This window comes from Oryctolagus cuniculus, chromosome 2, assembly GCF_964237555.1.
Source record: "Oryctolagus cuniculus chromosome 2, mOryCun1.1, whole genome shotgun sequence".
NCBI lineage: Eukaryota > Metazoa > Chordata > Mammalia > Lagomorpha > Leporidae > Oryctolagus > Oryctolagus cuniculus.
Genome location: NC_091433.1, coordinates 177,833,144 through 177,845,818, shown reverse-complemented (window position 1 = coordinate 177,845,818; position 12,675 = coordinate 177,833,144). Strand labels below are relative to the sequence as shown.

The 12,675-nt window shown below is 42.0% G+C and overlaps 1 protein-coding gene across 10 annotated transcripts in view; it reads left to right on the top strand.

The window, feature by feature from the left end:
* Positions 1-12,675, top strand: part of NCOA1 (nuclear receptor coactivator 1) — a 262,467-nt gene that overhangs the window by 234,034 nt on the left and 15,758 nt on the right. For all 10 annotated transcript variants that reach the window (XR_011386747.1, XM_051843198.2, XM_051843199.2 and 7 more), the window contains 3 exons: positions 1,567-1,668; positions 3,806-4,208; positions 7,105-7,279. Coding sequence is in view for 9 of the 10 variants with exons in the window: in XM_051843198.2 (XP_051699158.1) it covers positions 1,567-1,668; positions 3,806-4,208; positions 7,105-7,279 (680 nt within the window). In the remaining variant the exon portion in view is untranslated. The remainder of the gene's footprint in view (positions 1-1,566; positions 1,669-3,805; positions 4,209-7,104; positions 7,280-12,675) is intronic.

Here is a 12,675-nt window from a genome sequence, read left to right as displayed (position 1 = left end):
CAAGGTGCTTTTCCTGGTCTCCCATGGGGTGCTGGGCCCAAGCACCTGGGCCATCCTCCACTGCACTCCCTGGCCACAGCAGAGAGCTGGCCTGGAAGAGGGGCAACCGGGACAGAATCCGGCGCCCTGACCAGGACTAGAACCCGGTGTGCCGGCGCCGCTAGGTGGAGGATTAGCCGGCCGATAAAGTTATCTTAAATATACAAGTATTTTTGGTACATCTTTGCAAAATTACCTTGGGTTATTTAAACACGTGTTGGTCTTTTGAGTTTAGGAAGAGTGTAGGTTTTGGAACAAAGCATCCCCTTGACTTTTAAGCTATAATGTTGGTATCTTTATTTTTGAAGTGAGTAAGAATGTTTTATCCTATACCATAATTCCTGAAGGTTATAATCTTAATCTTTGTATTATATATATTTTTTCCCAAAAAATAGATTTGTTTTCCTATCTGAGTCAGAAAGTAAACAAAACCAGAATTAAGAGTTGATCTGTTTGATGATGAGGGATTTAATCATTGTTCGTAGTTCTTTGGATTCTCTTATAAATCTTTAATAAGCTTTCAGTTTATGTATAGTGTAATAAATATATTGGTATGTAAATAGTCAATGTGGTTTAAATATGATTTATAAACTACTGTATAAACAAAATAACATTGTTACTATCATCTCTCTGAACAGTTCAATCTTAGCAAATTATTAAGAAATGTCTTGAGCTATAATTGGTTTACAAGGAAACCTCACTTCCAGGGATTCTTATTTTATTTCATTGACAGGTAAAATTAAGGCATCCTGTGACCTAGAACCTAATACTTATCTAGACTAGTCTTCCAAATGAATGTTTCAAAGACGATTGTTCTGGCAGGTAGATGTTGCTGGTTACAAGTCAGGGAAAAGAGGGTTTGTGATAAATAAGTTCATAGTATATCCTCGTCTTGAGATCCACCGTGTGCTTTGGACAATTAAAGGCTCATAAAATTGCTGCAGCAATAAATCTGTTTCACCTTGTATAACCCATCGTTTCCAGTACTTCATCCAGCTCAGCATCCTACTTTCCTGGCACATCTATTAATATCCTGCAGAACAATGTTCTTTAGAACACCAATTTGGGAAATGCTGGTCTAAAGTAATTACTTTTTCTTGTTAAATAAGTGGTCCATTTTTCAGACCATTTGTTTCTTATATAATTCTCTCCAACTAATGATACCATGTTGGATTTTCCAAAAATATGTAGCTGCCACACATAGTATCTCCAAGTAAGTGTACCCTCCAAGTACCTTGATTTTCCATTCATTTTTTCAAACATTTATTGAATGTACCCTTCATGCACACTTGCTGTGTTATTTAGAATATTTTAAGATCTAGGGCTAATATTTCTTTTCCTTCATTATTGAACTTATCCATAAATGTTGGGGATTATTAGCCTTCTAGCAAATAAGTATGGTAAATAATCTTACTAAACCTACAATGCCAAAACTTTTTAGAAATCAATTAGAATTATGTGTTACTCTATATGGCTATTTTTGTATTCGTGAGTATTAATCTATTTCATTATTTCTATTCTCTCTAGTTGATACATCAAAATCGGCAAGCTCTCTTAAATCAGTTTGCAGCAACAGCTCCTGTTGGCATCAATATGCGATCAGGCATGCAGCAACAAATTACACCTCAGGTAATGTGAGAAAGCCAGTGTCTCTCCCCAGCCCGGGCAGTGTTTCTGAAGTATTGACTTGAATGTTTTTGAAATGATCTGTGAGTTGATCTTTTAATGATGTTTGCAGTGTAGTTTAGTTCTAGAGTGAATTAATCGTCTGCTTGTAATACCTCTTACTGATATTTGATCTAAAGCCAAGAGTTCTTTTTTGGTGTTATTATTGTCAGTGTTATTGGGTATCAGATGAGCAATAGAAGACTCTCATTGATAAGTTGAATAGCACCAGTAATAAGAAGCCTCTGGCAGGAAACTGTGAATGGTACCTGAAACCTGATCAAAACCCAGTCACCTTGCTCAGGTGTCTTTCCAACCCCGTGTGCTCTGCCTGGTCTCAACATCTGCATTTTCTGCCTTTTATCTATTTTAAAGCTCCACATATATAAACTCAGAGCCACTGGAACTGTAAACATAAAAAGAACTGGGTAGTCTTCTAAATGCTGTCTAGTACTCCCTACTTTACTTCTACACTTATTTCAATATTTTTTATTCAACTGCTTATTTAACCAAGTTGACACAAAAATTGGGAGATAAGAAATTGAGATGATTCAAACAAAACTCTTGTGTCCTCCATAAAATGGACCTAAATGGGTTTGGGGCAGACCCAGGCAAGTCAACACTAACAACAAGGACAAATATTGACAGAAGCTGCTGGTAGCGAAGGTATTGGCATCTTCATGGGTCCAGATTTGAGTTTTTCTGTCTCATAAACTGTAAATCTCAGTGTTACCTCATTCAGGGATAATCAGGTTGTCAGGAAACAAGACCTCACTTTTGCAATTCACTTAAAATGATTTCTATCAAAAAGTCCTATCTCACAGTTTCTTCAAGAGCAGACTGGATCTGCAGATTGAATGCTCCCTTTCTGAAATGCTTGGTCTCAAAAGCATTTTAGATTTTGGGTCTTGAATTTCAAGATTTTGGAATATGTGTATTTGCCTAATGAGATAACTTTTTGATAGGAATGAAACTCACTTCTATTTCACATGTCCCTTGTACACAGAACCAGAAGGTCATTTCATACAGTAATGTTTGGTGTGCCCACATTTGAACCATGACTCATGCCATTTTGTCACTCAGAATATTTCAGATTGGGGAAGATGTCAAGTTTCAGGTTTGGGAGTTCAAGATGTTGTAAGTTGCAAGCTTAATCTTAATGGAGCTGTACACCTTAGTCAGCCCCAGTCTGAACTGACGTTTCCTGAGGGAAGCTTTAACGCTGTGCCATGTTGCTTTGAATGTTAACCAGAAAAGTGATTTTATCCTAGTTTACCACTTCTTTCCTTGTCCAAAATGGTATGATCATTATTATATCAGTTCCACTAATGTCTGGAGTTGTCTTAAGCTGCAGTCATTACATAAATAGCTATTTCCATTTGTTTTTGTCCACTATTTTATTTCTAATTAATTGTTTACTTTTTAAGTGATAATTTGTTAGGCATTGGCTCCTGGATTTTTAGTTCTTCCTTTTTAAGTAGTATTTGTAGGTTTTTGTTTTATAAAGATAGCATGTGTTCATTGTAGATATCCTTGAAAAATACAGAAAAGTAAAATGAATATTTAAATTACTTATAATTAAATTTTAACCATATAAGTAAAGTAGGACAAATTATCTTAGAAAAAGGGGGAAACTGAGTTTCCCTATACTAAAAATGCACTAAAGTTTTTGGAAATAAAAGAGAAAGTCCCTAACAATGTGATGTCAGACAGGCGTCACCAGCACATGTTCTTTCTCTCCCTGTAGTTCTTCTGACTTCACATTCGTCCTGACCTGTATTATCAGGCAATCAACATATGCTTTCTTTGACTTCTATAGTTAGTTTTATGTGATTTTTAGCTGAAAATTTAGGTTTAACCACAGTAATGATCAGCTGTTTTTTAGTATTTTTCAACTACTCTTAATCTATAAAGTGCACTTAATTCATTTTGCCTCCTGTGTTATTACTTAGGAGGCTTGTGTTCCTTTTCTGTCTTAGCTTCCCTGTGCTGTGACAGTTGCTCTATACCGTAGTGCCCAAGCCATCAGGTTTTGCCCTGTCAACTCCCCAGGGCAGGTGGGGATTATGCTTATAAGTAAAGACTTCTTCCTCCTTCGCAGCCACCCCTGAATGCGCAGATGTTAGCGCAGCGACAGCGGGAATTGTACAGTCAACAGCACCGACAGAGGCAGCTAATTCAGCAGCAAAGAGCCATGCTCATGAGGCAGCAGAGCTTCGGGAACAATCTCCCTCCCTCCTCTGGACTGCCAGTTCAAATGGGGAACCCCCGTCTTCCTCAGGGTGCTCCACAGCAGTTCCCCTACCCACCAAACTACGCCACAAATCCAGGCACCCCACCCGCTTCTACCAGCCCGTTTTCCCAGCTGGCAGCAAATCCGGAAGCATCCTTGGCCAACCGCAACAGCATGGTGAACAGAGGCATGGCAGGAAACATGGGAGGACAGTTTGGCACTGGAATCAATCCTCAAATGCAGCAGAATGTCTTCCAGTATCCAGGATCAGGTATGAGGTCCCACCCTCATGTCCCTTGTGTTGGTAATATACGGTAGTAATGTCCCTGTAGGTGCAGGTCTCTGTCCTAGTGTGTGTCTGTTCACCGACCTGGAGGCAGTGTGCTGAAGGGGAAGCACGCTGGTGGGGGATACGTTAGATCCAGGCTCAGCTCTTGCCACACGGTGCAAATGAAAGATCAAAAATGGAAAAACCTCTGGAAGTCAGAAAGTTGACGGACACTGCAGAGGAAGCTGTAACCATGCAGTGACAAGTTTTGGTGACTCCAATGAGATGTCTGAGATACCCTGCAGAGATTGATTATCCTTAGGTAAATTATCAAAACCAAAAGTCACACAATGAAAAAGCCATATGCAGATTTAGAGTTAATGTACTAAACTCAGTTGTCTGAGGAGGACATTTGTTAGATTATCACAGAGGTCTATGAGAGAAAGTGAAAAAGAAAAGAAAATGTATGCGGTCCACAAAATGTCAAAAATCTTAGACTTGTCTAAATGATTCTTATAATTTAATCATTCTTGGCTTTCAAGGATGATCCTCAAACCATTCCGCCATTAAGTGGTATTTTTTTAAGGAACATAACTCAGATAGGTAAAATTTAAAATGTAGAATTATTTTAAAGACAGTCCACATAGAAAGAAAATGATAACCAAAAAAGGAAAAAAAAAAAAACCTCTAGAAGCATAAATGAATGTTTTCTATACTAAATCACAATTATTTACCAGAGACTAATAACATATCAGAGGAACCAGGAAAATGTATAGCTTTATTTATATAATCTTTACCAAATAAAAAAGTAGTGAAACATTTGGTGAAAGAAAAGAACTGAAGAAAGTCTATGGTTGGTCTACTTTCACAGAAAATTTAAAGTTTTTTTAAAATTGTAGCCTGTAAAAAAAAATGAGTATATCAATTACATCTCTGACCAGATTAACCAAAACAGAGAGAAGTCATATTAACAGTAACAGAACACAGTAGAATATTATACAAATCTATACAAGTACATTTACAAAGATACATTAAGGACATAGAAACATGCTTATGTTATATTGACTACAGAAAAAAGCAGGTCACAAAAATTATGCACAATTTTCTAGAGGAACATTTGGAAGAATTATGTTAAATATGAACAACCGAATGATGACATCCTGAAGTCAGTGTTTTCAAGTCCCTATCAGAGTTTCACCATGCCTTTTTGGGGAAATTGTCAGGCTACCCTAAGATGAAAATGGAAATGCTAAAGACTTAGATTAGCCAAAATGATTCTCAAAAAGAACAAAATTGAATAACTCCTCAGTTTCAAAAATTATTACCCTACAGTTAAGACCAAGACAACATAGTACTGGTGGAAATTTAAGTATATAGATTTCTGCAGCAGAAAAAAAAAAGTCCAGAAATAAACTCTTTTATGAACAGTTGATTTTCAGTATAGTTACATTAATGATAAGCACTTTCCTAAATAGAAACAAACTATTGAGAACTGCTACAAAATGATTGAGCCTCAGAAACAGTATGCTAAGTGAAAGAAGCCAGCTAAGCCAGTGCCGCAGCTCACTTGGCTGATCCTCCGCCTGCAGCGCCGGCACCCCAGGTTCTAGTCTCGGTTGGGGTGCCGGATTCTGTCCCGGTTGCCCCTCCTCCAGGCCAGCTCTCTGCTGTGGCCCGGGAGTGCAGTGGAGGATGGCCCAAGTGCTTGGGCCCAGCACCCCATGGGAGACCAGGAGAAGCACCTGGCTCCTGCCTTTGGATCAGTGCAGTGCGCCGGCCGCAGAGGCCATTGCGGGGTGAACCAATGGAAAAGGAAAATCTTTCTCTCTGTCTCTCTCTCTCTCATTGTCTAACTCTGCCTGTCAAAAAGAAAAAAAAAAGCCAGATACAAAAGACTACATATTATTGTATATTTAAATGAATTGTTCCAAAAATGGCATATCTGTAGAGACAGAAAGCAGATCAGTAGTTGCCTGGGACTAAAGGAGAGAGTAGAATTAATTGTAGACACGAGGGAATTTATTTACTAGAAATTGTGGTTAAAATGAGAAAGTTTCATGTCATATAGACTACTTCTCAAAAGATCTTTAAAAAAAAAAAAAAAAAAAAAGGTAAGAGGAGCCAGAATTTAGTTTAGTAACGATGATGTCAATTAAGACAACTGCAGCCCACATCAGAGTACCTGGCTTTGATACCCAGATCCAGCTCCAGACGCCAGCTTCCCGCTAATGCAGTCCCAGGGAGGCAGTGGTGATGGCTCCGGTAATCGAGCTCATGTCACCCAGGATTGAGTTCCTGGCTCTCAGCTTCAGCCTAGCGTATTCCAGGCCTTGCAGATATTTGAGGAGTGAGCCTGCAATTGGGAGCTGTCTATCAGTCCATCTGTGGGTGTATGTCTCTGACTCTCTCTCTCTCCCTTTCTCTATCTCTCTGCCTCTCAAATAAATGAATAAATAAAAAGATAGGAGAGGGAAGAAGAGCCCATAAGAAAACTAAATAGGAGCGGCAAACAAAGCTTTCTAGTCAGTTTGCATTTTACACAAGTTATTCTGACCTAACTTTTTTCCTTTTTAAGGTATATTTCTTAGACAACTAATTTACCATCTATATTCACAAATGTTTTTACACCTAGAAATTCATGTTAGCAAAAAAAAGCAAAAAAACAAAAAACAAAAAAACCAGGAAATAAACTGTACTAGGTCCTGCTATATAAATCAGCCTCTTCTCTCTTCACCTGTTTGTACTGAGATTTCCTAATTATTTTAAGGGAATAAATTGTTCTCCCTACTCCTCAATAAAATACTTCTAAGTATATTATGACAAATCCTTCGGGGTCTTTTCTTTTATGGGGTTAATAAGTTTATAGTGTACTCACAGATTAATTTGTGTCAATTTGCAGGAATGGTTCCCCAAAGTGAGGCCAACTTTGCTCCATCTCTAAGCCCGGGGAGCTCCATGGTGCCGATGCCAATCCCTCCTCCACAGAGCTCCCTGCTCCAGCAGACCCCGCCTGCCTCTGGGTACCAGTCACCAGACATGAAGGCCTGGCAGCAAGGAGCCATGGGGAACAACAAGTAAGGGGCAGTCTTTGTGTTCACACATCCCGGTACTCTGCAGCACGTAGGAACAGCCGTGCCTTCACGGGCTGACTGAATTTTCAGTCTAAATAGAAGGTGATTGGTTCCTGCTATTTGCATAAGGAAGAGCTGAATTTCACGGTATCAGCAAAGGAACATATGTTTAAAGTGTTGAAGAGTCAAATCATCTGTGATTTGTGTGTTTACAATGTAGAAAAAGAAAAGTAGTTTAGTGGCCTTTTTGGCCTACCCCCAGCACACCTGAAGAGTATGATCTTGTTAATTATGCTACCTTCCTGGAGTAGATGTAGAAATGGGTGCTTATGCCACCTCCTGCCTTCCATATGGGCACCAGATTGAGTTCTGGCTGCTTAACTTCCAATCCAGCTCCCTGCCAATGTGCCTGGGAAAGCAGCTGAGGACTGCCCCAAGTGCGTGGCTCCTGCATCCGTGGGGGAGACCCAGATGAAGCTCCTGGCTTCAGCTTTGCCCAGCCCCAGCTGTTGCAGTGTGAACCAGTGGATGGGGGGGAGGGGGTTCTCCCTCTGTCCCTGCCTCTCTCTCTTTCTCTGTAACTCTGCCTTTCAAATAAGTAAAAGAAATCTTTTTTTTAAGTCTATATAAGGAGACTTACAAATTTTAGATTATCTAAAGCAAGAATGGCAGACTGCTACAATACAGTAGAGCTGAAGTGTGGACACACATTGTGTGTACTTGAGATTGTAGAACAACAGCAAAAGCTCCTAAGGCTTCTTGGGTCCTTCTTAACTTTTTAAGTCTCTAGAATCCCAGAGGCCTCAACTTACCCATCATGCTTAGAATTATCTCAAATGTCACTTTCCTCCAAACCCTGACTTGCTAAACTTTTCACACATCACTTGGATTTCATCAGGATTTTAATTTGGTTATGTCTTGGCTCTAATGACAGGGAAGCCATTTGATCTGACAGCATAATAAGTGAGGCAGTTAAAGTTGAAAACATGAGACCGTATTCTTGTTTAAAGTTCATTGAAAGGTGAGAGAGGAAACCTTCCTGTTCGAGAACTGTGTAGCTCTCAGTAAGGACCATGTTTAATTGGGTAGAAACAGAACCATCTCTGTAGCACTCGGAAGGCCTTGAGTCCCCTAATGTGTTCTGATTCCAGCTTTGTGAACACAGAGGTGATTCTGAGGCCATCATTGTTGAGTACTCTCCACTCCCTTGTCCAGCTCTCTTTGTTCCACTTGAGCCTGGCAAAGTTCTCCCTGGTGAGATCTAACTAAACTCCTGCTCTGCACCTGCACATAAGCACTTACATGCGGCTGGAGGGGCAGCAGTGAGGATGCTGTTGGGACATCTACAGCCTGTATCGAGGGCCTGATCTGAGAACTGGCTCCTCTGCTTCCAACCCGCTTCCTGCTAATGCACATCCTGGGAGGCAGCAGAGGACGGCTCGAGTGCTTGGGTCTCGGCCACACATTTGGGAGTTCCTGGCTCCTACCTTCACCGGGCCCAGTTCTGGCTGTTGTGTGCACTGGGGAGTAAACCAGTAGATGGAGGATCCGTACCTCTGTCACCCACCTTTCCCTCCCTGACTGCCCCAACCGTTGCTTTTCAAATAAAGTATGTATGTATGTGTGTGTGTGTGTATATATATATATGGCTTATAAGAAACACAGTCATACTGACAAGTTTCACTAGCTTTTTTTTTTAAGATTTACTCAGTTTTTTAAAAAAAGAGATTTACTCATTTTTATTTGAAAGGCAGAGTTACAGAGAGAGAGATCTTCCATCTGCAGTTTCAATTGCCAGCCATGTGGGTGGCAGGGGCCCAAGAACTTGGGCCATTTTCCACTGCTTTTTCCAGGCATATTAGCAAGGAGATAAATTGGAAGCAGAGAATTGTTGCTCATGTGGGGTGTCAGCATTGCAAGCAGTGCTTATTAATCCACTGTGCCACAATGCCGGCCCCACAATATCCTATTCCTCTGCTCCCCTTTACAGTTGAATTCCCTGAGGCTTTACCTACCTACCTCCTGGCCTCTCCTTGTTGAACCCTCAGGCTTTCATCCCTACCACTGTGCAAACATGTTCTTGTCAAGGTGATTATGTCCTCTGCGATCAAATGCAATGCTTGTCAGTGCATCTGAAATATTTCTTGAAGCTCCTTCTCCATTTGGTTTCTTTTTAAAAAAAATTTTTTTATTTTATTTATTTGGAAGACAGAGTTAGAGATGGAGAGACAGAAAGAGAGGTCTTCCATCCACTGGTTCACTCCCCAGATGGGCACAATGGCCAGAGCTGTGCCGATCCAAAGCCAGGAGCCAGGAGCATTCTCCAGGTCTCCCATGTAGGTGCAGGGGCCCAAGGATTTGGACCATCTTCAACTGCTATCCCAGGCCATAGCAGAGAACTGGATCGGAAGAGAAGCAGCCAGGACTAGAATCAGTGCCCGTATGGGATGCCGGCGCTTCAGGCCAGGGCTTTAACCTGCTGCACCACAGTGCCAGTCCCCTCCATTTGGTTTCTGAAACAACAACTTTCTGTCTTGAGAAAGGCAGCTCTCCCCCTGTCTCAGTGCCTGCCTCTGTGTTTGTGACTCCCAGATTCCTGCACAGCCCAGACAGCTCCCCTGAACACCACACTGCATGTCCCACTGTCTGCCTGACATTTCCACCTAGAAGTCTGGTAGGCATCTCAAACCTAACATGACAGAAACTGAAGTGACATCTCTAAAAGCTCTCCTCCTGCCTGTGCTCTGTCTCAGTAAATGGCAGGTCTGTTCTTCCAGTTTTTCAGAAGAAAATTTTTTTTCTTTTTCTCACATCAGACACATCAGCAAATCACGTCAGCTTCTTAGAAACTGCCTTCGTACTGTTCCACTTACTCTGTAATGCAAGCCAGCAGCATCTTTCTTCCTGCACCGCTGTGGTTGACTCTTGTCTCCCTTTTTCCACCCTTGCTCCGCTATGGGTTGATCTCTACCTGGTAGCCAGAGTAATGCTTTCAAAACATGTGTGCTAACTGCAGTCCGGCCTAGGCCTGAGAAGCCTTGTATCCCCAGTAGCCTCTGCGCTCATCTGCTGTTCTCATCACTCATCTGCCACGTTGACTTCTGTCCATTCTGTTCCTCACATGAACCAAGCACCTTGCAAACTCAAGCCTCTGCATTTTTCAGTCCCTCTGCTGGAATATTCTTTGCTAAGTGGCCATATGGTTTGCTCTTTCACACTTCAAGTCTCTCCTGAAATGTTGCCTTATTACACTGCCCTAACCATCAGTTCTGAAAATGCATTATCCACCCTGGTCCCTCCTTTCCATGCTTTATTGTTCTCCGTAGTGATTAACCCCTGTGGTAGTCATTATATTTATGGTCTGTCTCCTCCAAGTAGAATATAAGCATCATAAGAGTGAAGACTTTAGGGCCAGCACTGAGGCGCAGCAGGTTAAGCCACCGTGTGGGTACCTGCATCCCATATGGACCCCAGTTCACGTCCCAGCTGCTCCGCTTTGATCCAGCTCGCTGCTAATGTGCCTGGGGAGCCAGTGTAGGATGGCCCAAGTCCTTGGACCCCTGCACTCAAGTGGGAGATCCAGAAGAGGTTCCTGAATTTCACCTTGCCCAGCCCTGACCCTTACGGCCATTTGGGGGAGTGAGCCAGCGAATGAAAGACCCCCCCCCTCCCCACCCCTACCCCCCGGCCTTTCAAAACAAGTGAAGATTTTGTTTCTGTTCACTCCGTGTCTCCATCCTCTAGAACAGATGCAGACTCCATGTACAGCTATGAAAAGGACGAGTGCAGAGACTTCTATTCCTGAGCCCTTGTTGGATTCCAAGTGTGGATGCAGGGTTTCACTGTGTTTTAGTGGTTTCTGTGAACTCTGATAGTCCCAGATCACTTGGGATAGAAAATAACTACCTCCAGCTCTTAACACGTAAACCTTTACTTATATTTAGTTCATGGGTAGAAGCTTATGAACATGGTAGCCTGTATTAGCACGTTGACCACTAGAGGTGGTAGCCACTCGTTGTCCCTGCCACATGGTTCAGGCTACTGCAGGGAACATGGAGAAACAGCCTCTGCTGCCAGATAACCAAGAGTCTCACTGGTGATGGGTGTAGGTTAGAGAGAAGTAAGAAATACAGCAATCAGAAAGCCAGTGAGTAGAGTGATGTGATGCTCAGAGACAGTTATTTTTGTTACCTGTCTGATGACAAGAGAAAGAAAAAATTAACCCAAACTGAGTCTTGGAAGTGGGTGGTGTTTCTGTGAAGCAAGGAAGTCCTGTTTTTTGTCCTTTTCTTGCTCAGAGTTATTTGACCAATGACTTCTCCCTGCTTAATGCCTGTACAGCAGTCTCCCCTTAAGCCAGGTTTCACTTTCTGAACTCAACTGTGCTCTGAAAATACTAGATGGAAGGGTCCAGAAATAAACTATCGATATGTTTTCCTTTGTACACCACCCTTAGCAGCCAGGTAGAATCTCCTGCCACCCTGCTGCATCCCACTAGGACATGCGTGATCTCTTTATCCTGGGTATCCATGCCGTATGTTTTGAGAGGAAGAGAAAGACTCCATTCACGTAACCTGTAGTATAGTGTGCTGTAAAAACTGTCTTATTTTATAATTAGTTACTGTTAATCTCTTACCTCGCCTAATTTATACGTTCAGCATTGCACACAGTGTGTGCAGGAAGATGCATGGTATATGCAGGGCTGAATACTCCCGCAGTTTCAGGCTTGCAGTTGCGACTCCCCAGGTAAAGGGAAGTAACTGTAATAGCTGTGGGACCCACTGTGGGCCAGGGTTCGCATCCTTCTCTTTAGCTCCAAGTATAGGGGCTGCCAGACCCCTGGTGCTATCCTAACAAAACTGATCACTGCCACCGGGCAGGCGGAATAGAGTGAGGGAAAGGTCCTGTGGGCTTTGGGCTTACAGTACCAGTGAGCCCAGCTGTCTTTCCAGGGCCTGGGACAGCAGTGGAACTATCAGCAGGATCAGCTTGAAAGATTGAAGCTAACATATAGTCTCAAATATAAATTTGGCAGGCAGTTAAGCCCTCAGCTTTTTCAGTCAGTATGACATCATTGCAGTCCTTGAGCTTCCTTCCCCACGCGTTAACTTCCAGAGCCTTGCTCCTCACGGTGTGGTTTACGTATCAGCTGGCAAATGGTCATTGTCCAAGGCAGAAACGTTCTCATTAGGAAAAGGGCATAGATTAATAGTTTGTTGTTGTTGTTACCTTTAGTTGGAAGCATGCACACTGTACTGAGTTTAATGGTCCACAGATGTATTGTTGACCATTTTCTAACATATAATCTTCTGTGACTGTTTATGTTTTATAATTACTTGGGAGAGAAATTTGCTACTTTGCTTCACACATGATGAATAGGCTGTTTGTTGGCCTGTTAA